This window comes from Nerophis lumbriciformis, linkage group LG17 (genome assembly GCF_033978685.3).
Source record: "Nerophis lumbriciformis linkage group LG17, RoL_Nlum_v2.1, whole genome shotgun sequence".
NCBI lineage: Eukaryota > Metazoa > Chordata > Actinopteri > Syngnathiformes > Syngnathidae > Nerophis > Nerophis lumbriciformis.
This window is the reverse complement of record NC_084564.2, coordinates 30,045,837-30,073,088: the sequence shown is the minus strand read 5'-3', so window position 1 is coordinate 30,073,088 and position 27,252 is coordinate 30,045,837. Positions and strand designations below refer to the sequence as shown.

Genomic DNA, 27,252 nt, shown 5'->3' with positions numbered 1-27,252 from the left:
CTGTTGAGAATGCATATTGACTATCTGTGTGTATTGTAACATTTTGATCTTATTAATTTACTTGCTTTAGTGTTACTAGTTGTGCCGTTTGCATTGAGTCATTTGATGCTCATTTGATAGCTTTCAAAACTTCAGTTGCTGTAACAACCGCACATATCCTATTCTATTTTTATTTCACAGAATGCTGCTTTAGCTTCTAAATTCCACTCTATTGGTGTTGACATTTTTAGATCTTTTTCATACATTAATTTACTTAAAGGAGCTACTATTTCTGTGTAATTTGGTATCCAACTTCTACAGTAATTAGTTAATCCTAGAAATGACAATTTGCTTCTTTGTTTGTAGTTTTGGTGCTTGCAGCACTGCTGTTTTTCTGCTTCCCACAATAGTGCGTCCATCTTTGTTTAGAGAATGTCCTAGATATTTTACTTCTGTTTTGCATAATTGGACTTTTGTTTTGCTTACTTCGTGTCCTTCACTGTGTAGATGATTTAATAACGCTAATGTATCTTTTCTACTGGTTTCTCTATCCAGTGATGCTAATATGTCATCTACGTATATCAGGACTTTTGTTTTCCTCCTGAAGGTTCGAATTTGGACATGCTTGCATGCATTGCTTGTGAAAAGATTGTCTGACTTTCCGCATACCCTTGAGGTAGTCTTGTATAGGTGTATCTTTTCCCTTTATAAGTAAATGCAAACCAAAATTTACTTTCTTTATGTATTGGTATCGAGAAGAATGCATTACTGATATCAATCACTGTGAAATGTGTCCAATCCTGCATATGATGTTTAAAATTACAGCATTTATTGTCCTAATAAACATTAATTCAATATTCCTAATTCAAATGTTATACGTATTACTTCATGTAATTTTAAGTAACATTTTAAAACCACTAAAAACTGTCTATAAGTGTATTAACTATAATTTTACAACTCAGAAGAGACATTCTTCCAATTCTTAATGTTTTATTTGTAATTATTATTCAACAATATTCAAAGCAAACAGTTGTAATGGTTATAGTTACTCACATTATATCATCAAAAGTCTATAGCTAACTGAAAGCTGTTGAGATTGCCATGCCTCTTTATTTATTTAATGTTATGCCATTATCTTATCATAGCTCACCACCCAGATGTATGGTGTACTGCAAATGTCTAAAAAATATTCTAACCTAAGAATGTTAGACTACACTTTAAAGTTAAACAACTTAAAACTTACACTTAATACATTTATTTTCTAACTTGCACTCCTGGTGCGCCATACGCACACACGCACACACACACACACACACACACACACACACACACACACACACACACACACAAGGTTATGTGTGTGCGTGAGTGCACATTCTAAGAGATAAGGCGAACACACTCGAAGAGCGTTTTTCTCTCTTTTTTTTTTTTTTTTTTTTTCTTCCTCAGCCTCTAAACATGTAGCTTATTTTATATCATTTTATCATGCTATACATATCGACTCTTATTATAGTTATTAATCTAGGTTTTTATTTGTTCCATTATTTTAATTATAGATATATATACATATATATTTGTATATATAAAAGCGCTATTTATATATCCAAACATACATGCATATCTTCAATCTACATTTTCTTCATATCTTATTTCAATATCCCCCATTATCTCTCGTTCGCATTAGTTTATTCCATTTTGCATTAATTCTTCCTATTGATTTCTTCCCATTTCACTTAAACTACCAAACAAACAAATACACAAACTTGCAGCGAACCACAACCAACAGCCTACCACTTGTGAATACCTTCATTTGTCACTTTCTCATCTTTTCTTCACTTTCGTTTTCCTTTACAAACAACATCCTGTATCCATCTCTTCCTTACACTTCACACAATGTTTCTATTTTCTGTTCTCCTCTCCTAGAAACCATTCACTTAACGTAAGGTTATAAACATTCTTTTTCCATATTTTCTCAATCCATTCTCTTCACCCTCAATCTTCCTTCACCTGCTCTCTCTCTCTCTCTTTCTCCCTCTCTCTCTTTTCACAATACAAACACAACAATCCAAAATAAATCAGTCTTATAAAATACAACATGGTCAGCAGCAATCCAAAACCTTTTAATGTCATGCATCTTTATTTATCTCTTAACAATCATTCCTCCTTCATAACCTGAATTTTAGAATTTTAAACTTTAGATATGATTTAGACAAAAAAAAGAATCCTTTGTCTCACACGCCATTAGACTGTACAACTCCTCTCTGGGGGAGCTAGGATGACAGGGGATGCAAAACAATAACAGTGCAATACTTTTTCATAACATGGTCATTAATGCCTAGTTTCTCTTGTGATATTCTTATTTTACTGTTATATTTTCATTCTCATTGTTGCTTTTTATTTTTATTCTATTATAATATTTTTCTATTTTGTTTCCATTTATACCCCCATTATTTACTTTTTACTTTTTAAACTCAATCTCAATTTTGTACACTGCTGCTGGGATTTAAATTTTCCTGAGGGAACTCTCCTGAAGGAATCAATAGAGTGCTATCTATCTATTACTAATCCGAGCACAGTTCATGACGTCTCGTCCTTGTAAACACTGGACAGACTTCTTATCTTGCAGACATTTATTTCCATTTAGTTTTATTCTCTACATGTAATTCTACATGCTTCAGTGTCACATAGAAATTTGCTTTCTTTGTTATTTATTTCAATTATTATTTCTGGTTTACTTGCTGTCTGTTTACTTAAGTTCTCATAACTTAGTATGTCCTCTGATTAGAATTTGTTTAACGCTGATCTACGTTTTGTTTTTTCTCAGGACAGTCTCGTGCTAAATGTCCTTCTCTGCCACAACGCCAACATGCAGTAGGGTGTAACCGCTGCCGTTGTTGTTTTCTTCTATTTTGGTTATAATAGATTGTAATAGACCATATCAGATCTGCGTTTCTTTGGGTGCCTCTTTCCATTTTGAGAATTTGGAGTAATCCGTCGTACTTTACAGAGCCGAACTTATAAGGATTACTTTTGTCTTTGTTGTAAGATAGTGGTTCAATTTATTATTGTGGTACATATCACTTCTACTGGAGGTTTTTCCCCCAGTGGAGATGTCTTGCCTGATGCCTCCACAATAACCCACTATTACTTCTCACAACTTTAGTATGGAGTGATCGCCTAGTGGCGATAACTCCCACACACTCTCACGTTCATATCTTTCACACTTGTTTTACGGAAGTTTCAGTACTTGTGGACTCCGACGTCCTTATATGGCCTCTTCTGTTTTAGAATTGTCGGTTTTTACGTGGACTCCGATGTCCTTAATTTGGTTTATTTTCAATGTTGAATCTTACGGAAGTTTCATTCTTTGCGGACTCCGACGTCCTTCTGATTTGTAGGCCTTTTTACCTGTTAGAGCCTAGGATTTACAGGGTTTGTTTTTGCGTCGTAACCCTTAGTCACACGCTATTTTTCCTTTGTAATTCAAAACGTACTCACTGAAATCTGCGTTCCTTCCTCTTGTCCTCGGTTCCCCGTCAGTCGTCAGATCCAGCCAGGGTGCAGAAAAAGCAGCTCCTCAATGGGAGATGTGGGTGCCATGGTCTTCTGGTTTTACTCACCAGGCTGGAATCGTCAGACGTGTTGGGATCCGGCTCGAAGGACCAAAGAGATGTCAGGTGCAAACACTGTTGACATCTACTAATCAGACAAGAAGCAAGGAATGAATCAGAGACGGAGTTCAATTTAGCTCATGAGGAGACACGTGTTTTGGGCTGTACTCTAGTTACAGATCCAAACTACGTTCTAAAGAAAAGCCCGTGCGCCTCCTCCATTTATTAGGAAAATGGCCCTATTACATCACGGTGACTGAGGGAAGGGGGTAATCTCGACAACTCCAGTAAGACACAATATATGATAATACAAAAATGCAAATATGTTGACTCTTGGTGATATCGCCCAGTCTCTTCTCTGCTTTGTCTGGTCTTGGAACCAAATATTCGGCCTTGGCTGCCAGCAGGCCGAGTCTGCACACAACACTGATAACGAGGCTAGCAATCTTTTGGATTGCTAGCTATGCACAAATTGACAATACTTTATAGTATGGCCCTTAAGCATAAAGTTATGATGATAATATATACATAATTATTCTAACACAAATATACTTCATCATTTTTGTCCTCGATTTTATGTCTCCTTAGCGCACGTTTTCCTCAATTTTTCACAATGTTCAGTTCATGAGTCTGCAGGCGATCATTTGCTTGTCACAGTGTACTCTACTACTTTTAACTAGTTTCCGGCTTTTTTTCTGCCTGCGTGAAAAGAAAACATGACAAAATTGTTGTTTCTTTCCTATGTTACACAGCTGGTGACTCTTCGAGGTTCCATCTTGGAGGACGGGGTGTCGTCGACGGGGAGGCACGGCACGGTGCGTGGCCTGCCCCTAAAAGAGGTCCTGGAGCAGGTGGTCCCTGAACTCAACGTGTCCTGCTTGCGACTTGCACTCGGCGTGCCCAAGGTCACTGAGCAGCTCCTCAAACTGGACGAGCAAGGGGTTAGTACAAGCGAAATACTCCTGATTTACTAAGATCCAAACACCACACGGTAAAAAGCACGTGCAATGTATAAAATAGCGTGTACTATTAGTGGGCGTGTTGCGTGCGATTTAGTAAGACTGCGTGTGCAATTGAAAAGTGGAGCAGACGGCCTTATTTAAATATTTAAGTATTTTCCGGACCATAGGCCGCACCGCCGATGAATGGTCTATTTTTGATCTTTTTTCATATATAAGGCGCACTGGATTATATGGTGCATTATAGAGGTCATATATTATTATTTTTTTTCTAAATGTAAAAGACTTCCTTGTGGTCTACATAACATGTACCGGTAATGGTGGTTCTTTGCTGAAAATGTTGCATAGATGATGTTTTACAGATCATCTTCAAGTCACTTTCTGACAGTCGCTTCAGGATGCGCCGTTTTGTGGGTGGTCTTATTTACGTGCCTCACCTTCGACAGCGTCTTCTCCCCGTCATCTTTGTTGTAGCAGTGTAGCGTGCAAGGACGGGAGTGGAAGAAGTGTCAAAAGATGGAGTTAACTGTTTTAATGACATTCACACTTTACTTCAATCAATAACGGAGCAGCATCTCCTTATCCGCCGGAAATGTGTCCCGTGAAAAACCGTTTGACTGGAACTCTAATAACTAAAGTTCCTTGGGTGAATAATATAAACTCACTACACCGGTATGTTTTAGCGCTTTCATGGTGAGTTTACTGACAGATATAAGTAAGAACTTTACACTACTTTATATTAGAAATGGCAACAGTGGAGGATGAATGTCACATAACAAGAAGATAGAGAAAGAGAAGAAGCTTATCGACTACGGTGTCAGCACGGACTACAACGGCGGACGTGCGCAAACTTTCAGGACTTATGCAGATCTCAAATACAGATCAGCAGGTACCAGAAGGTAAGAAACGTTGCTTTTGCATAATATTGCGAAACAAAACGCCAGATAATATGTCTTAACTTATACACACACCATAATAATACTCCTATGTTGAAGCACTACAATCCATCAAGCGGTGCGGCTTCATAGCTTACCAAAGTCGTACTAAAACATTTTGATAGATTTTTGAGCGTCGTGTGTAATGTTCTATATTTTCAATGGAACATATAAAATGTTGGTGTTGTTTACTTGAGTCATATTGCCATCATAGTGCAGTCAACACATATCTCTTATGTTTGACTGCCATCTACCGGTCACACTTATCATTTCACCATGTACCAAATAAAATAGCTTTGAGGTGGGTAAGCTCAACCAAACGTATTCCTTACATTAGGCGCACCGGGTTATAAGGCGCACTGTCGAGTTTTGAGGGGAACAAAGAGGATTTTAAGTGTGCCTTATAGTCCGGAAAATACGGTACATCACCACGGAGACGCTCTCATTTCCTGCACATTCATGTTATCATGCGTCTACCTGTGGCGTTTTGCTATGTTTTCAAACAAGCAGGAGACATGTACCACTTTTTACTGGCATTTTAGGAGTCCTGCAGTGCATCTTTTTTTTTTTTTTACCACCGAAGGTGCGCACATTAGTGAGTGGCTGCACATTACTTCGCTCAAGACAAAAAAAATGCATACTTTTAAGTTTTTGTTTTTTTTCCATAAAATAAATATTTTAATAATATTTATTCTAAGTGAAAAAACGAACGCCATTAAACAAATACCAAAGGACACCGAAACGCATCATTTCACTTTATTTTAATCAGCCCCTTTAGTACTCTAATAACGCTAAAAAATATATAAAATAATGTTGCTGAATTATATTTCTCACTGCCCAAAATATTGACACACTAGGACGGAGGATTCTTGTTCGTCCATCGTGTGCACTGATCCTGCAGCCATGCGTGGAACTGTCAGTTTGCACGTCCTTCTGACACGTGCTAAATAAAACCCAAAAAATTTCTCACAAAAAAGGTGGTGAGGGGTTGATTATTGCTCAATAATTATATTTGCATCTTCTCCTCCCAGTATTGTGAGCATTTTGATATTCAGCATATATTTTGCTCATTCGTGAATACACGGACACAAAATGGATTGCACGCCTTATTCTGCTGAGTTAACAGACGCTTTGCACACGTTTAGTAGATCACCTTTGGGTGTGCTATCAGGATTCCACGTGTTTTAGCAAACCTTTAGTAAATCAGGCTCTAAATGGCTTGATCCTTTTCTGGGTTAAATGCCGACAGGGCACCTACCCTGGTAGCAAACAAAACAAGACATATTATCTGCTTAGTTTGTATAAAACCTTTATAACTCAAGTGCAAAGTACAATATTGGGCTGAAGTGAAAGGCTGGGCAGCGCTTAAGTGCACATACAATAAAGGCTTAATGTTTAGCCATTTTATCTCTCCTTTTCTATAATGGAAAATGAAGAGCAAGGCTTTTTTTGCAGTCCCTCCTTTATTTATTCACTATGATAAACATAAAAGCCTCTCCACAGAGTACCGTATTTTCCGGACAATAAGCTAAGCTAAGCTAAGCTAAACGTTAGCATGCTAACAGGTGTCATTCGTCAAGTAGCAAAATATTTGATGCTGAGGTGTATACCTGCGAAATTAGCTTAAAAAAAAGAAGCTAAGCGTTAGCATGCTAACCGGTATCATTTGTCAAGTAACAAAATATATGACGCTAAGGTGTATACCTTCAAAATTACACATTAAAAGCCAGCATGATGATGTTAGCATGCTAAAAAAAATGTGTCTAGCGACAAAATATGTACCTAACTCTGAGTTGTGCACCTATTTGTTTGAAATGCTTGCGTGCTAAGCTAAGCTAAATTTTAGCATGCTAACAGGTATCATTCGTCAAGTAGCAAAATATTTGATGCTAAGGTGTACACCTGCAAAATTAGCTTTAAAAAAAAAAAAAAAAGCTAAACGTTAAAAGGTGCACTTCAAATCCTTTTTTTTTTTTTTTTTTTTTTTTTTAAAAACTCGACAGTGCGCCTTATACCCCAGTGCGCCTAATGTAAGGGGACAAGTTTGGTTGAGCTTACCCACCTCGAAGCTATTTTATTTGGTACATGGTATAATGATAAGTGTGACCAGTAGATGGCAGTCACACATAAGAGATACGTGTAGACTGCAATATGACTCAAGTAAACAATGCCAACATTTTAGTACGACTTTGGTAAAGTAAAAAGTCGCACAGCTTGATGGATTGCACTGTGCTTCAACATAGGAGTATTATTGTGGTGTGTGTATAAGGTAAGACATATTATCTGACGTTTTGTTTCGCAATATTATGCAACTTTTCTTACCTTCTGGTACCTGCTGATCTGTATTTGGGATCTGCATAAATCCTGAAAAATTGCGCGCGTCCGCCTTTGTAGTCCGTGCCGACCCCGTAGTCGATAAGCTTCTTCTTTTTCCTCCATCTTCTTGTTATGTGACATTCATCCTCCACTGTTGCTATTTCTAATATAAAGTACGGTATCTTTCGGAGTATAAGTCGCTCCGGAGTATAAGTCGCACCGGCCGAAAGTGCATAATAAAGAAGGAAAAAAAACATGTATAAGTCGCACTGGAGTATAAGTCGCATTTTTGGGGGAAATTTATTTGATAAAACCCAACACCAATAATAGACATTTGAAAGGCAATTTAAAATAAATAAAGAACAGTGAACAACAGGCTGAATAAGTGTAATTTATATGAGGCATAAATAACCAACTGAGAACGTGCCTGGTATGTTAACGTAACATATTATGGTAAGAGTCATTCAAATAACTATAACATATAGAACATGCTATACGTTTACCAAACAATCTGTCACTCCTAATCGCTAAATCCCATAAAATCTTATACGTCTAGTCTCTTACGTGAATAAGCTAAATAATATTATTTGATATTTTACGGTAATGTGTTAATAATTTCACACATAAGTCGCTCCTGAGTATAAATCGCACCACCGGCCAAACTATGAAAAAAACTGCGACTTATAGTCCGAAAAATACGGTAGTGTAAAGTTCTTACTTACCGTATTTTCCGCACTATAAGCCGCCCCGGGTTATTAGCCGCACCTTCAATGAATGGCATATTTCAAAACTTTGTTCACCTATAAGCCGCCCCGGGTTATAAGCCGTGCCTACGCTGCGCTAAAGGGAATGTCAAAAAAACAGTCAGATAGGTCAGTCAAACTTTAATAATATATTACAAACCAGCGTTCTAACAACTCTGTTCACCCCCAAAATGTAATGTGCAAATGTGCAATCACAAAAATAGTAAAACTCAACGTTGCTCGAACGTTAATGTCACACAACACACAAAATAAACATTTAAAGCTCACTTTCTGAAATTATTCCTCATCCATAAATCCCTCGAATTCTTCTTCAGTGTCTGAATTAAAAAGTTGGGCGAATACGGCATCCAAAATGGCCGGCTCCGTCTCGTCGAAGTCATTAGAGTCAATGTTGCTGTTGTTGTGCAGCAGTTCCGTGAATCCTGCCTTCTGGAAAGCTCGGACCACAGTTGAGACCGATATATTCGCCCAGGCATTTACAATCCACTGGAAGATGTTGGCGTATGTCGTCCGGTGTTGTGCCGGAAAACGCACCCCTGCTTCCTCTACCTACGCACCATTTATGTTCACTTCTCTTGCTGCTGCTCTATTTCCGTGTTCTACTGCGTGACTTATTGCCTTGAGTTTGAATTCTGCGTTGTACGCGTGTCTCTTAATAGGAGCCATTTTGTGGTCTTTACAGATGTAAACACACAAATGAAATGAAACGTAATATCCGCGCGCTTCTTCTTCTATGGGGGCGGGTGGTTGCTTACAGTAGAAGAAGAAGCGCTTCCTCTTCTATGGGGGCGGGTGCTTACCTTGGCGGTTGCTTACCGTAGAAGAAGAAGCGCTTCCTCTTCTACGGGGAAAAAAGATGGCGGCTGTTTACCGTAGTTGCGAGACCTAAACTTTATGAAAATGAATCTTAATATTAATCCATATATAAAGCGCACCGGGTTATAAGCCGCACTGTCAGCTTTTGAGAAAATTTGTGGTTTTTAGGTGCGGCTAATAGTGCGGAAAATACGGTATATCTGTCAGTAAACTCGCCATGAAAGCGCTAAAACATACCGGTGTAGTGAGTTTTAATTATTCACCCAAGGAACATTTGTTATTAGAGAGTTCCGATCGGACGTTTTTTCACGGGACACATTTCCGGTGTTGTTGTTTCCGGATGAGGAGATGCTGCTCCATTATTGATTGAAGTAAAGTGTGAATGTCATTAAAACAGTTAGCGGCATCTTTTGACACTTCTTCTTTGACCAAAGAACCACCATTACATGTTATGTAGAGCAGTGTTTTTCAGCCTTTTTTGAGCCGAGGCACATTTTTTGCGTTGAAAAAATGCGGAACGAAACTCAGTTGACAGTAAAAAGTCATTGTCGCAATTGTTGGATATGACTTTAAAGCATAACCAAGCATGCATCAATATAGCTCTTGTCTCAAAGTAGGTGTACTGTCACCACCTGTCACATCACACCCTGACTTATTTGGACTTTTTTGGTGTTTTAGTTATTGTCTTGCGCTCCTATTTTGCTGTCTTTTTCTCTTTTTTTGGTATTTTCCTGTAGCAGTTTCATGTCTTTGAGCGATATTTCCCGCATCTACTTTGTTTTAGCAATCAAGAATGTTTTAGCAATCAAGAATATTTCAGTTGTTTTTATCCTTCTTTGTGGGGACATTGTTGATTGTCATGTCATGTTCGGATGTACATTGTGGACGCCGTCTTTGCTCCACAGTAAGTCTTTGCTGTCGTCCAGCATTCTGTTTTTGTTTACTTTGCAGCCAGTTCAGTTTTAGTTTCGTTCTGCATAGCCTTCCCTAAGCTTCAATGCCTTTTCTTAGGGGCACTCACCTTTTGTTTACTTTTGGTTTAAACATTAGATACCTTTTTACCTGCACGCTGCCTCCCGCTGTCGTCTGCGTATTGGGACCACGACAAACCATCCTCGTCTCACACGTGTTCCTGACATCTACAAAGCAATTAGCTACCGACTGCCACCTACTGATATGAAAGAGTATTACACGGTAACGCTGCCGAGCTCCAGACAGCACCGACACTCAAAAAAAGGCACATTATTTGCAGACTATAATTACTGGTTTGCAAAAAATATTTTTAACTAGGGATGTCCGATAATGGCTTTTTGCCGATACCTGATATTCCGATATTGTCCAACTCTTTAATTACCGATACCGATATCAACCGATTTGTGGAATTAACACATTATTATGCCTAATTTGGACAACCAGATATGGTGAAGATAAGGTCCTTTTTAAAAAAAAAAAAAAAAAAAAAGGAAAATAAATTAATAACATTTTCTTGAATAAAAAAGAAAGTAAAACAATATAAAAACAGTTACATAGAAACTAGTAATTAATGAAAATTTGTAAAATTAACTGTTAAAGGTTAGTACTATTAATGGACCAGCAGCACGCACAATCATGTGTGCTTACGGACTGTATCCCTTGCAGACTGTATTGATATATATTGATATATAATGTAGGAACCAGAATATTAATAACAGAAAGAAACAACCCTTTTGTGTGAATGAGTGTAAATGTGGGAGGGGTTTTTTGGGGGGTTGGTGCACTAATTGTAAGTGTATCTTGTGTTTTTTATGTTGATTTAATAAAAAAATAAAATAAAAAATAAATTAACCGATACCGATAATTAAAAAAAACGATACCGATAATTTCCGATATTACGTTTTAAAGCATTTATCGGCCGATAATATCGGACATCTCTATTTTTAACCCAAATAGGTGAAATTAGATAATCTCCCACGGCACACCAGACTGTATCTCACGGCACACTTGTGTGCCGCGGCACAGTGGTTGAAAAACACGGATGTAGACCACAAGGAAGTCTTTTACATTTAGAAAATAATCATAATAATATGACTCTTTTAATATGCCCTATAATCCGGTGCGCCTTATTAATGAAAAAAGATCAAAAATAGACCATTCATCGGCAGTGCGCCTTATAATCCGGTCCGCCTTATGGCCTGGAAAACACAGTAGTTGCTTATATTTATGAATTGTATTTGTTTCATGCTTCAGTATTGATATTGTCTCCGTGTGCCCTCACAGTTAAGTCAGAAGCACAAGGTGGGTGTTCTGCTGTGCCGCGCAGGCCAAAGCACTGAGGAGGAGATGTACAACAACGAGGACGCGTCGCCCGCCTTCTCAGCGTTTCTGGAGCTATTAGGCGAGCAAGTCCTCCTCAAGGGCTTCACCAAATACGCCGCACAGCTCGACATAAAAAGTAAGAACATCTCAAGATAAAAGGATAGAAATATTTTTGTGTGTTACAGTTCAACTTACGAAATTGAAATTGCTTTGTGTTACCGTAGCTGACTCGACAGGCACCCACTCCCTGTACACTGCCTACCAAGGCTACGAAGTCATGTTTCACATCTCCACCATGCTGCCATACATGCCAAACAACCCCCAGCAGGTAAGAATGCCTCAAAGCTGTTTACTAAATGTCAAGGGACTCAAAATTTTCCAAAGTCTAATGCGTTGCAGCAATGACCTGCATGTGTCTGTCCTGCGTGTAGGAACACATTCAGTGTGTGGGTGTTGTTTGCATGAGTGTTTAAATGACGGACTCACACGGAGGGAAGTATTGAATGTGGTACAGAGAAGCGATGTGTTCTTCCTGAATTGCTGCAACATCTCATTTGCACTTTCATTACTTCTGCAATGTAAGATATTAACAACAACAATATATGTGCCTGTCGTTTATCCAACACTTCACATTAGGGCTGGGCGATATGGCCTTTTATTAATATCCCGATATTTTTAGGCCATGTCACGATACACCATATATATCTGGATATTTTGCCTTAGCCTTGAATGAACACTTGATGCATATAATCACAGCAGTATGATGATTCTATGTGTCTACATTAAAACATTCTTCTTCATACTGCATTAATATATGCTCATTTTAAACTTTCATGCAGAGAGGGAAATCACAACCAAAAGTGTATTTATTAAACAGTTATTAAGCAGTGGCGCAAACATTCATGTCATTTCAAAACAGAAAGTGCAAGATTGTCAGAGACATTTTAAAACAAGCTATTAGTGCACTTGTGTGCATGATGTCACTAAGATGACATATCAAAACAACACTAAATTAAAGTGCACTTTTTGTACGGAATGCCACTACAATAGTTTAAAACAAATAAAGTGTTTGTGCATGATGTCACACAAGATATTTCAATAACTGTCAAATAAAAATGAGCTGCATAATAGGAAATCAAATAGTGTATGTCCTTCGCTATGTGGTAGACGTTATCTCCTTCTGTTGTTGACTATTTTTTTCATACGGTGTTGATGTGGAAATGGTTGCTTGGGCATTTTGTGGGTGTGGCACCGAACGGAGATGTTGACATGCGGAGTTTCAAGCGCTCTTCATTCTCTAGCGGGTGACTTTTCAAATGATGCTACAAATTAGTAGTGCTGCTCTTTTTTGTAGCAACGCTTTTGCCGCATACTTGACATATTACGGTTGTCTGTTCAACATCTTCCCGCTTGAAGCCAAACCACCGCCAGACGATAGACCCCGTGCTGTTTTTCTTGGGAATTAATTCTTCCTTAATTTGTTACCAGGTTCGCACCTTCTCTCTCTTGTATTACCACTCGCACCGCACCGCTAGCATCACAGCTAACTTTACCCATGCCGCTACCTCTCTGCTACGCGAGAGCGTATGACGTGACGTATGTAAAAAGGTGCGCTTGTTTTATGTCTCTGTGAGAAGGAGAGACAAGAAAGAGTGAGAAAAGCCTGTAGTGTAATGCCCGCAGCTAAAAGCAACTGCGTGAGAATGTATACTCCAATATCACGATATAGTAATTTTCTATATCGCACAGAGACAAACCCGCGATTAATCGAGTATATTCCATATATCGCCCAGCCCTACTTCACATCAATGTACAGTACAGGCCAAAAGTTTGGACACATCTTCTCATTCAATGTGTTTTCTTTATTTTCATGACTATTTACATTGTAGATTGTCACATCAAAACTATGAATGAACACATGTGGAGTTATGTACTTAACTAAAACAAAAGGTGAAATAACTGAAAACATATTTTATATTCTAGTTTCTTCAAAATAGCCACCCTTTGCTCTGATTCCTTCTTATGAATTATGTATTTGATTATTGAAAATATTTTTATGGACACTGTAAAAAAGTAAACATTTTTAGATTTTACAGGAGAAAATGGCAACTCATTCCTCAGAATTTTACTGTGAAATAGACAATGTTTTTACAACATGCAGTATTACGGTAAATGGAAAAACAATTAACACTTTTTTAATTCTGCCATCTGAGCTGCCAGATTTTACCGTCATTTTTCGTTTTCCGTTTGCGGTAATACACCTTAAAAACAACAACAACAACAACAACTGGCAACTCAAACGACAGACTTTTATCGTAAAAAGACAGCGGGTTTTTCTTACCAATTTCCAGTTGTATGTTGTAAAGGCCACCGTACATTTTACCGTAAAATCTATTTACATGTTTACAGTGTACAATTGGATGGATAACTTGATTTGTAATCAGAAGTCAAGCAGATACTTAAGTACTTTTATTTTGACAAAAATGTGTTCCAATATCGGATACTGTTAAAGTTTAAAATGTATGCAATTTCATGCAGTGCATACATTTGTTTCTGTCCAAATTAAAAAAAAAAAAAAAAAAAGAATAAATTATAAAGAAAAATAAGGTTGTTTATTGACGCATATTATTTGCAGGCGTTTGTGGGCCATATAAAATGATGTGACACCTGTGGCTTAAACTCTCAGTATTTGTATAACTGATCAATTCAGACATGCCTCTGTTTAATGACAAATTACCACAAAATAGCACAAAGACAATGGCCATACTGTTTGAGTGGCAGATTACTTCTGAATTAAATGACAATTTAAATGTTCACACTCATAAATAAAACACAAAATCCTCTCTTTTTGTCAAAGTAGCTCGAACAGTCCTAAAAAAAAAAAAAAAAAAATTAAAGAAAGAAATGCATACTGAGATTCAAGATGCAGATAAAACATTTTTTGTTGTTGATTTTGTTATGCAAAATGTTAGTCATACCAACATTTTGTTAATATTCAGGCAAAACAACCTCATTTGTTTGGGTTGAAATATCATTTAAAAATAAACGTTACACAAAGGATTAGCTCTTGGAGTTTTTGTTTTTTTTCAAAGTTCTCAGAAGAAAGAAGGTTGTAGACCCCTGCTTTAGAGACATGTATTACTGTTATATCATCCTTAAAAAAGTCAATTTAGCATAATAAGAGACACAATATTAGGCTTGTGAATTGACTTGTGAATAGATATTACTTGAACCCGACAGAAGGAGTTATAGGACTTCATACAGCACTGCATGTACAGTTGTCACTAAGGAGATTGTCCTATTTTCATAATTCTACTTTTGTTTTGTTTTTGTGTGTTTCTTTTTGCTGTGTTATTCTGTCTTTTCCTTTCTGTATCGCAACGACATGGTCTGTCAACAGATTACTGTACAAACATTCATGTATTGAAACACATTTTAAAAGATGAATTTCGGATTTTGAGCGACATACTATACCAGGCCTGGGCAATTATTTTGACCCGGGGGCCAAATTTAGAGAAAAAAATGTGTCTGGGGGCCGGAATTATTTTTAGGAACACTAATACAAAACCTCTCAATAATGTCTGATTGAGTGCTAAAAACGTTATGACAGACCACCATAAAAACGGAATGGAATTTCAAATTTTTTTACTGAATAAAACACCCAGAATGTACATGAAAATAAAGAATGTGGGATTTACAACATTAACTATGAACGATAAAACACTGAATATTGACAACATATGAATGTCACACCCCCTCTCCATCCACATATTTTACAATCAATAAAAATGCAACAAACACAGCAAAATATGAACGCCAAGGGTAACAAAAACAAAACACCTACTATCTGATGCATCTGATACATCACTAAGCTTTAGAACTTTGTTGTAAATATCTATTTCCGGATCTGTCCCTGACACCCGCATTTCAGGCTCTGGAAATACTGGAAACGCCCCCCACCCACACTGCTTGGTGCCTCGTCTGACTTGCTGTGACTTAGAGGACCATAGTAACTTATTAGATGACCATAGTAACTAATTAGATGACCATAGTAACTAATTAGATGAACATAGTAACTAGTATATCATGCAAAAGCACAGATTCCAACCATTGAAAGACTTATTATAGTTGAAGACTTACGGTCATTAGAAAGCATCACTGCACATCATAATGGCAGCTACACTTTCCATCTTTAACATCTAAAAAAAATGTTTTGAGAATGTCCGGCGGGCCAGATTGAAAAGCTTAACATGTGGCCCCCGGGCCTTAATTTGCCCAGGTCTGTACTATACTATATGCTATTTGTATGTATTGTTTTGAGAAATGCCCATAAATGTACTTGCAATACCATAAATGGTGCAATACCCCCACCCAGAGGCGTCCACTTTGCAGCTAGACAGTCACGTTCTCAGTCAAACCGCTAGGTGGCAGCATATAACATTGAAAAATGACTGATGCTGTCAAGATGGAATTGAATTAGTGAACTATAAGGATGATACAACAACAAAAAATTTGAAATAAAACATTTAAAGAAAACTAATGTCGCCAACCCAATGGTTATGGTTAAAAAAAAAACAGACACATTATTCAAACTCCAACGTGTGACATCATGCAGGCTGCATTACATAATTGGTACTATTGCACTCCTATCAAGAGACGAAGAGGGGATTGGCAAGCACCACACCACAGCCTGTACGCCGCCGTGCCATGTTATGCACAAAGACACTCACAGACACAAATAGCCCACACAGAATGTGATAAACAAATGACATAAAGAGCTGTTGTGAAGGGACTTCTCCAAGTCCCATCTTCAGTTTTTGTCTCTCTTTCTGAAGTGTCTTGTGCCAGTCACGTCCATGTCAGACATATTTGTTTATTCGTTTATTCCTAACGTACCTTTCTCTCCTCAGCTTCTTAGGAAGAGGCACATTGGGAACGACATTGTCACCATAATCTTCCAGGAGACCGGGGCATTGCCTTTTACCCCGAAGAATATCCGCTCACACTTCCAGCACGTTTTTGTCATAGTCCGTGTGCACAACCCCTGCTCTGAAAACACCTGCTACAGGTAAATGTTTTATTCATAACACCGTATCTGTACCATTTTGTCATTTATTAACAGGTACCGTATTTTCCAGACCATAGGGCGCACTGCCGATGAATGGTCTATTGTTGATCTTTTTTTATGTACAAGGCGCACCGGATTATAGGGCGCATTAAATGAGTCATTATTATTATTTATTTCTAAATGCAAAACACTTCCTTGTGGTCTACATCAGTAGTCCCCAACCACCGGGCCGCGGCCCGGTACCGGTCCGTGGATCGATTGGTATCGGGCCGCACAAGAAATGTAATAAAAAATAAAATAAATTATTATATTTTTTATTAAATCAACTTAAAAAAACACAAGATACACTTACAATTAGTGCACCAACCCAAAAAACCTTCCTCCCTCATTCACACTCATTCGCACAAAAGGGTTGTTTCTTTCTGTTATTAATATTTCTGGTTCCTACATTATATATCAACATAGATCAATACAGTTTGCAGGGATACAGTCCGTAAGCACGCATGATTGTATTTTTTATGCCAAAAAAAATTAAAAAATATTATATCAACCCCCGCCCCCCGGTCCGTGAGACAAATTTTCAAGCGTTAAAAAAAATATCATCTATGCAACTTTTTGACCAAAGAACCACCATTACATGTTATGTAGACCAGTGGTCCCCAACCTTTTTGTAGCGCTTGAAAATTTGTCCCACGGACCGGGGGGCGGGGGTTAATATAATATTTCTTTTTTTTTTTTGGTCATTAAAAAATACAATCATGCGTGCTTACGGACTGTATCCCTGCAGACTGTATTGATATATATTGATATATAATGTAGCAACCAGAATATTAATAACAGAAAGAAACAACCCTTTTGTACGAATGAGTGTAAATGGGGAAGGGAGGTTTTTTGGGTTGGTGCACTAATTGTAAGTGTATCTTGTGTTTTTTATGTTGATTTAATAAAAAATAAAAAAAGATTTGTATTTTTATTTATTTATTTTTTATTTTTTATTTTTTATTTTTTATTTTTTATTTTTTATTTTTTATTTTATTTTTTATTTTTATTTCTTGTGCGGCCCGGTACCAATCGATCCACAGACCGGTACCGGGCCGCGGCCCGGTGGTTGGGGACCACTGATCTAACATAATAGTGTGAGAGTCCAGTCCATAGTGGATCTAACATAATAGTGTGAGAGTCTAGTCCATAGTGGATCTAACATAATAGTGTTAGAGTCCAGTCCATAGTGGATCTAACATAACAGTGTGAGAGTCCAGTCCATAGTGGATCTAACATAATAGTGTGAGAGTCCGGTCCATAGTGGATCTAACATAATAGTGTGAGAGTCCAGTCCATAGTGGATCTAACATAATAGTGTGAGAGTCCAGTCCATAGTAGATCTAACATAGTAATGTGAGAGTCCAGTCCATAGTGGGGCCAGCAGGAGATCATCTTGAGTGGAGACAAGTCATCAGCGCAGAGACGTCCTCAACTGATGCACAGATGAGTGATCCACCCCGGGTCCCCACTTTGAACAGCTCGCGTATCATCTGTGGTCACCTTAATAACCTCTCCACACAGGAGAGGGGGGCAGAGCAGAAAAGAGACGGCAGATCAACTGGTCTAAAAGGGGGGTCTATTTACAGGCTAGAGTATACAAATGAGTTTTAAGACGGGACTTCAATGCTTCTACTGAGATAGCATCTCTAACTGTTACCGGGAGGGCATTCCAGAGTACTGGAGCCCGAATAGAAAACGCTCTATAGCCCGCAGACTTTTTTTGGGGCTCTGGGAATCACTAATAAGCCGGAGTTCTTTGAACGCAGATTTCTTGCCGGGACATATGGTACAATACAATCAGCAAGATAGGATGGAGTTAGACCCTTTAGTATTTTATACCTAAGTAGTAAAACCTTAAAGTCACATCTTAAGTGCAAAGGAAGCCAGTGCAGGTGAGCCAGTATAGGTATATATAGAGGTATATAGTTATATAAAGGTACAGTATAGGTGTAATATGATCAAACTTTCTTGTTCTTGTCAAAAGTCTAGCAGCCGCATTTTGTACCAACTGTAATCTTTTAATGCTAGACATAGGGAGGCCCGAAAATAATATGTTACAGTAATCGAGATGAGACGTAACCAATGTCCATGAAATGCCCATGAATTAATTGAGGCGTTAGAAAGGAGACCGCAATTTAAGGAATGGTACTAAAAAAATTACAATTTATTTACATTCCTCCACCCTCAGTGTTGCTGTGACAAGAATGAAGGATGTGCCTCCTTTTGGCCCACCCATTCCCAGCAGCGTCACCTTCCGTGACCCGGATACTTTTCGACACTTCCTACTGGCCAAAATCATCAACGCAGAAAACGCTGCGCACAAGTCGGAAAAATTCTATACCATGGCGACGAGAACCAGGCAGGGGTACTTGCGTGACCTGGCCGAGAATTGCGTCAGCAGCACCCCCATGGACTCGGCCGGCAAGCTCAACAACCTCATCTCCCTGGCGTCGAAAAAGCGCGAGCGCTCAAAAGCACGGGAAGGGGCCGAGCTCGGGGCCGATGGGGCAGTTGCCTGGAGGGTCCTGGCCCAGGACTTCAGCGGAGGTGGGGCGGAGCTCCCGTGTGCTCTTGGTTTCTCTGCAGAATACGTCCTCCTGGTGGACTGCTCCACCAAAGAGGTGGTGTTCAACTGCTTCTGCGCTGACGTGATTGGCTGGACCGCCGAGCGCTTGGCCTTGAAGATCTTCTATGGGAGAGGAGACCATATTGGTCTGCGGGTGCCCGAGGGCTGTGCCCAGGACATCAGGGAAATGGTACAGAGGTTAAAGGTAAGTCCGGCAATAGTTCTGGAAATGTGTGGAATGCAAATTTCCTGTTCTGCAGAATAAAATACACATACCGTACTCTTCTATTAAAAAAACATTAACGTTCCACAATTGTTTGCTTCCTCTCCGTTTACCAGTCTCTAACAGTTGGATGTGAGACGGTGGACATGACGCTGAGGAGGAACGGACTCGGCCAACTAGGCTTCCACGTGCGCTTGGACGGCACCGTAGCCGAGGTACACCTCTGCCAAAATGTATACTTGTAGGGGGTGGTGGCTGCACATTGCATAGAAGGTGACCAGCACTGTGTTGTTGGCGGTGCTGTGCAGGTCGAGGAATACGGATTTGCCTGGCAGGCGGGGCTAAGGCAGGGCAGTCGCCTGGTTGAGATCTGCAAAGTCGCCGCAGTGACGCTGACCCATGAGCAGATGATTGACCTGCTGAGGACGTCGGTCACGGTCAAAGTCGTTATCATTCCCCCGTATGAAGAAGGGCGACCCCGAAGGTATGTTGAATAAAGTCCATTGCTGAATGCGCATGAGCGGTTTATAGCTTAATTACAAAGGGAGTGCATCACTTGGCTGCTTGTCTGCTGTGTAAAGAATATGGGAAGATGAGCTACATCCACACTGTGGCACAACTTCTCAGGGTAGCATTATTCCGCTGAGTACACCATTCAAACAAGAGTTCAGAGTAGGGCTGGGCGATATATGGAATGTACTCGATATATCGCGGGTTTGTCTCTGTGCGATATAGAAAATGACTATATGGTGATATTGGAGTATACGTTCTCACGCAGTTGCTTTTAGCTGCGGGCATTACACTACATGCTTTTCTCACTCTTTCTTGTCTCTCCTTCTCACAGAGAAATAAAACAAGTGCACCTTCTTACATACGCCACATACTGTCACGTCATACGCCCTCGCCGAGCAGAGAGGTAGCAGAATGGGTAACTTTAGCTGTGGTGCTAGCGGAGGGGTTTTCGATTGATTGAGACTTTTATTAGTAGGTTGCACAGTGAAGTACATATTCCGTACAATTGACCACTAAATGGTAACACCCGAATAAGTTTTTCAACTTGTTTAAGTCGGGGTCCATTGATTCATGATACAGATATATACTATCATATATACTATCATCATAATACAGTCATCACACAAGATAATCATCAGGGTGTATACATTGAATTATTTACATTATTTACAATTCGGGGTGTGGAGGAGGGGGGGTTAGGTTTGGTTGCTAATCAGTCATCAACAATTGAGAACAGAGAAATGGATATTGAAACAGTGTAGGTCTGACTTGGTAGGATATGCACAGCAAGTAGTAGAGAGAGAGAGAGAGAGAGAGAGAGAGAGAGAGAGAGAGAGAGAGAGAGAGAGAGAGAGAGAGATCAGAAGGCATAAGAAAAATATCTGCATTTAATTGTTTACATTTGATTATTAACAATCCGGGGAGGGTGTTAGTTTAGGGTTGAAGTTGCCTGGAGGTGTACTTTTATTGCGGTTTTGAAGGTGCGTGTGGTAATACGAGAGAAAGAAGGTGCGAATCTGGTAACAAATGAAGGAAAAATTAATTCCCAAGAAAAACAGCACGGGGTCCATCGTCTGGCAGTGGTTTGGTTTCAAGCGGGAAGTTGTTGAACAGACAATCATAATATGTCAAGTATGCGGCAAAAGCGTTGTTACAGAAAGTAGCAGCACTGCTAATTTGTAGCATCATTTGAAAAGTCACCCGCTGGAGAATGAAGAGTGCTTGAAACTCCGCATGTCAACATCTCCGTTCGGTGCCACACCCACAAAATGCCGAAGCAACCATTTCCAGATCAACGCCGTATGAAAAAAATAGTCAACAACAGGAGATAACGTCCGCAGTAACCAACCACATAGCGAAGGACATACACTATTTGATTTCCTATTATGCAGCTCATTTTTATTTGACAGTTATTGAGATATGTTGTGTGACATCATGCACAAAAGTGCACTTTATTTGTTTTAAACTATTGTAGTGGCGTTCTGTACAAAAAGTGCACTTTAATTTAGTGTTGTTTTGATATGTCATCTTAGTGACATCATGCACAAAAGTGCACTAATACCGTATTTTCCGCACTATAAGGCACACCGGATTATAAGGCGCACCTTCAATGAATGGCATATTTCAAAACTTTGTTCACATATAAGGCGCACCGGATTATAAGGCGCACCTTCAATGAATGGCATATTTCAAAACTTTGTTCACATATAAGGCGCACCGGATTATAAGGCGCACCTTCAATGAATGGCATATTTCAAAACTTTGTTCACATATAAGGCGCACCTGATTATAAGGCGCACCTATGCATCCATTAGATGGAGCTGCGCTTAAAGGGAATGTCAACAAAACAGTCAGATAGGTCAGTCAAACTTTATTAATAGATTACAAACCAGCGTTCTGACAACTCTGTTCACTCCCAAAATGAATAAACAGCTGATTTACTCGTGTTACGGTGAATCAAACGTGCAATCACAAAATAGTAACACTCAAAATAGTGCAGAGCAGTAACAATATCAATAACTCAATGTTGCTCACACGTTAATGTCACACAACTTAACACACAAAATAAACATTTAAAGCTCACTTTCTGAAGTTATTCCTCATCCACAAATCCCTCAAATTCTTCTTCTTCAGTGTCCGAATTAAAAAGTTGGGCGAATACGGCATCCAAAATGCCCGGCTCTGTCTCGTCGAAGTCATTAATGGAGTCAGTGTCGCTGCTGTTGTCTAGCAGTTCAGTGACAATTCCTGCCTTCCTGAAAGCTCGGCCCACAGTTGAGACTGATATATCAGCCCAGGCATTTACGATCCACTGGCAGATAGTGACGTATGTCGTCCGGCGCTGTCTCCCTGTCTTGGTGAACGTGTGTTCGCCTTCTGTCATCCACTGTTCCCATGCAGTTCGCAGTCTAGCTTTGAATGCCCTGTTGACACCAATATCCAGCGGTTGGAGTTTATTTGTCAATCCAGCCGGAATGATGGCGAGTGTTGAATTAGTGTTCTTCACTTGTTTTTTAAAACCATCTGTGATGTGGGCGCGCATGGAGTCGTAGATCAATAGGGATGGAGCTGTGTGAAAAAACCCTCTATAGAATCTCCTCTCTGGTCAACAAAAGCACCATGACGATTCTGGCGGGAACTCTCGTTCAACCCTTTTTCGATTACGCATGCACCTCCTGGTACCCTAGCACCTCCAGAACCCTCAAATCTAAACTCCAAACATCCCAGAACAAGCTAGTCAGTTTTGGTTTTTTAAAACCATCTGTGATGTGGGCGCGCATGGAGTCGTAGATCAATAGGGATGGAGCTGTGTGAAAAAACCCTCTATAGAATCTCCTCTCTGGTCAACAAAAGCACCATGACGATTCTGGCGGGAACTCTCGTTCAACCCTTTTTCGATTACGCATGCACCTCCTGGTACCCTAGCACCTCCAGAACCCTCAAATCTAAACTCCAAACATCCCAGAACAAGCTAGTCAGATTACTTCTAGACCTCCACCCCAGATCACACCTCACTCCTACCCACTTCTCCAAAGTGGGCCGGCTCAGGGTGGAGGACAGAGTAAAACAACTTGCACTGAGCCTAGTCTATAAAATCCGCTACACCTCCCTGATACCGAAGTACATGTCAAATTACTTCCTTAACGTAAATGACCGCCATAACCACAACAACAGGGGGAGCTCCACTAACCACGTTAAACCCAGATTCCGATCTAACAAAGGTCTTAACTCATTCTCTTTCTATGCCACATCAATGTGGAATGCACTCCCAACAGGTATAAAAGAAAGGGCATCTCTATCCTCCTTCAAAACCGCAATAAAAGTACACCTCCAGGCAGCTACAACCCTAAACTAACACCCTTCCCGGATTGTTAATAATCAAATGTAAACAATCAAATGCAGATACTTTTTCTTATGCCTTCTGATCTCTCTCTCTCTCTCTCTCTCTCTCTCTCTCTCTCTCTCTCTCTCTCTCTCTCTCTCTCTCTCTCTGATGACTGATGACAACAACCAAACCTAACCCCCCCGCCCCCACACCCCGGATTGTAAATAATGTAAATAATTCAATGTGATTATCTTGTGTGATGACTGTATTATGATGATAGTATATATCTGTATCATGAATCGGACCCCGACTTAAACAAGTTGAAAAACTTATTCGGGTGTTACCATTTAGTGGTCAATTGTACGGAATATGTACTTAAAAAAAAGTTAAAGTTAAAGTACCAATGATTGTCACACACACACTCTAGGTGTGGCGAGATTATTCTCTGCATTTGACCCATCACCCTTGATCACCCCTTGGGAGGTGAGGGGAGCAGTGGGGAGCAGTGGGCAGCAGCGGTTGCCGCGCCCGGGAATCATTTTTGGTGATTTAACCCCCAATTCCAACCCTTGATGCTGAGTGCCAAGCAGGGAGGTAATGGGTCCCATTTTTATAGTCTTTGGTATGACTCGGCCGGGGTTTGAACTCACAACCTACCGATCTCAGGGCGGACACTCTAACCACTATGCAACCTACTAATAAAAGTCTCAATCAATCAATCAAAAACCCACCCGGTCTCTTCACGTAAATTTCTCTCAACCACTCGCTCATCTTTTCTTCATCCATCCATCCCTTCGAGTTAGCTTTGATGATGACGCCGGCTGGAAAGTTTTCTTTTGGCAAGGTTTTCCTTTTGAATATAACCATGGGTGGAAGTTTCTGGCCATTAGCCTGGCAAGCTAGAACTACAGTGAAGGACGACTTCTCATTCCCTTTGGTGCGAATATTTACCGTACGTGCTCCCGTTTTATCCACAGTGCGGTTCACAGGAATATCAAAGGTGAGTGGAACCTCGTCCATGTTGATGATGTGCTCTGGCCGGATCTTTTTTTCAGTAATCTTGTTTTTGCAATATGCGCGGGAAGTAGCCAACTTTTCTTGGAAGTCTTTTGGCAGTTGCTGTGAAACAGTAGTTCGTATGCGGATGGAGAGATTACGTCTTTTCATAAACCGGAAGCACCAAGAAGCACCGCCTTTAAAATCATCCATGTTAAGTTCGCTTGCTAGCGCTGTTGCCTTCATTCGAATAGTGATGGTACTGACACTTCTACTTGCTGTTCTCTGTTCAACAACCCACTGTTCGAGTTTGTCCTCCAACTGTTGCCATCTTGCTTTGTTCCCTCGGAAACTCTGTTTTGTCTTCTTTACTTGGCGCAGATCATCTTGTTGCTTCCTCCACTTACGTACCATTGATTCGTTTATGTTATATTCTCTTGCTGCTGCTCTATTCCCGTGTTCTACTGCGTGACTGATTGCCTTCGCAGGAGCCATTTTTGGGTCTTTACAGAAACACACAAATGGAAATGAAACGTCATATCCCAGCATGCACCGCACGCTTCTTCTTCTACGGGGGCTGCTGCTTACCACATACTTGCCAACCTTGAGACCTCCGATTTCGGGTGGGGTGGGCGTGGTCGGGGGTGGGGCGGGGGCGTGGTTAGGGGGCGTGGTTAAGAGGGGAGGAGTATATTTACAGCTAGAATTCACCAAGAAATGTGCTTTATAAATAAAGTTGATTTGATTTGATTTGAAGTCAAGTATTTCATACATATATATATATATATATATATATATATCTAAGAAATACTTGACTTTCAGTGAATTCTAGCTATATATATATATATATATATATATATATATATATATATATATATATATATATATATATATATATTTTATTATATATATATATATATATATATATATATATATGTATATATAAATAAAAGAAATACTTGAATTTCAGTGTTCATTTATTTACACATATACACACACATAACACTCATCTACTCATTGTTGAGTTAAGGGTTGAATTGTCCATCCTTGTTCTATTCTCTGTCACTATTTTTCGAACCATGCTGAACACCCTCTATGATGGTGCATTGATGTGTGGCACGCACAAAAGTGCTTTCATCAAATGCATTAGAGACTGGAATCTTCCATCTCTCCCTAGCATGGCCCAAAACCGGTCAATCTTTGCTTCCTGAGGAAGATCTTCAGTGCCAAGCACTTGGTAGTCCACTACTTCTTCCCGGAGGCTATCCAGGTCCAATCACAGCTGCGGCTTGGAACTTACAAGCTGTTATGAGAGTAGCGTATGTGTGTGTGTGGCCCTTTAATTGGGGAGCATGTGAGGTGAGTGACGTCAGTGAGTGTGTGGGCGAGAGAAGAGAGGGAGCGGTAGCGTCAGTGCGGGCGGAGACTAGTTTGTTTTGTGTTGGATTGGTTGTGTGCAAGCAATCAATAAAGCAAGATTTGCAACTAATCGCCGGACTCAGGCAGGAAAGGTGCAACAAAGCGTATTTCTTCATCTTACTCGTCGTCGGCGTCGCCATGGCTGTATCTTCCTCGTTCTTCTGCTTCGTCTCCTTGTTGTGTGCGCAGTTGTGCACTGCACTCTCTAAAAGCCGTATATGTTATTGATGTTATAGATGGCAGTATTGTCCTGTTTAAGAGTGTCACAACATTGCTGTTTACGGCAGACAAACTGCTTTACGGTAGAATAAAACATGACTGCTGTTGTTGTGTGTTGTTACCGCGCTGGGAGGACGTTAATGAAACTGCCTAACAATAAACCCACAAAAGAAACCAAGAACTCGCCCTCGATCATTCTACAGTTATAATGTGATTGGGCAGGCACACTGTTTATATCGTAGGAAAGCGGACTCAGGTCCGTATGGAGCTGGAGGGGGCGTGGCCTCCAGCTCCGCCTGAATTTCGGGAGATTTTCGGGATAAAATTTGTCCCGGGAGGTTTTCGGGAGAGGCGCTGAATTTCGGGAGTCTCCCGGAAAATCCGGGAGGGTTGGCAAGTATGGCTTACCATAGAAGAAGAACTTCTTCTTCTACGGGGGAAAATGAAGTTGGCGGCTGCTTACCGTAGTTGCGAGACATAAACTTTATGAAAATAAATTTTAGGTTTGTTGTGGTTCAATATTGGTCCATATATAAGGCACACCGGATCATAAGGCGCATTGTCAGCTTTTGAGAACATTTTTTGTTTTTAGGTGCGCCTTATAGTGCGGAACATACGGTAGCTTGTTTTAAAATGTCTTTGACAATCTTGCACTTTCGGTTTCGAAATGACATGAATGTTTGTGCCACTGCTTAATAACTGTTTAATAAATACAGTTTTGGTAAATTGACTTATCGTATTTTTCGGACTATAAGTCGCAGTTTTTTTCACAGTTTGGCCAGGCTCCAGTGCAACTTATATATGTTTTTTTCCTTCTTTATTATGCATTTTCGGCAGGTGCGACTTATACTCCGGTGCGACTTATACTCCGAAAAATACAGCAGTTGTGATTTCCCTCTCTGCCTGAAAGTTTAAAATGAGCATATATTAATGCAGTATGAAGAAGAATGTTTTAATGTAGACACATAGAATCATCATACTGCTGTGATTATATGCATCAAGTGTTATTCAAGGCTAAGGCAAAATATCCAGATATATATGGTGTATCGTGACATGGCCTAAAAATATAGAGATATTAATAAAAGACCATATCGCCCAACCCTAGTTCAGAGATTGTTTTTTTTCTTTGTTGCTGTTTCGTTTTTTTTAAATTGAAATTATTTACCCACAAAACATATTTTAAAGGTCACCGATTGTGCCAAATTC

At 39.7% G+C, this 27,252-nt stretch overlaps 1 protein-coding gene across 2 annotated transcripts in view; it reads left to right on the top strand.

Annotated features, from left to right (window-relative positions):
* sipa1l3 (signal-induced proliferation-associated 1 like 3) overlaps positions 1-27,252 on the top strand; it is a 310,964-nt gene that overhangs the window by 236,469 nt on the left and 47,243 nt on the right. For both annotated transcript variants that reach the window (XM_061973040.1, XM_061973039.1), the window contains exons 5-11: positions 4,343-4,531; positions 11,637-11,811; positions 11,900-12,003; positions 16,586-16,743; positions 18,974-19,556; positions 19,691-19,789; positions 19,883-20,058. In XM_061973040.1, the coding sequence (XP_061829024.1) occupies positions 4,343-4,531; positions 11,637-11,811; positions 11,900-12,003; positions 16,586-16,743; positions 18,974-19,556; positions 19,691-19,789; positions 19,883-20,058 (1,484 nt within the window). The remainder of the gene's footprint in view (positions 1-4,342; positions 4,532-11,636; positions 11,812-11,899; positions 12,004-16,585; positions 16,744-18,973; positions 19,557-19,690; positions 19,790-19,882; positions 20,059-27,252) is intronic.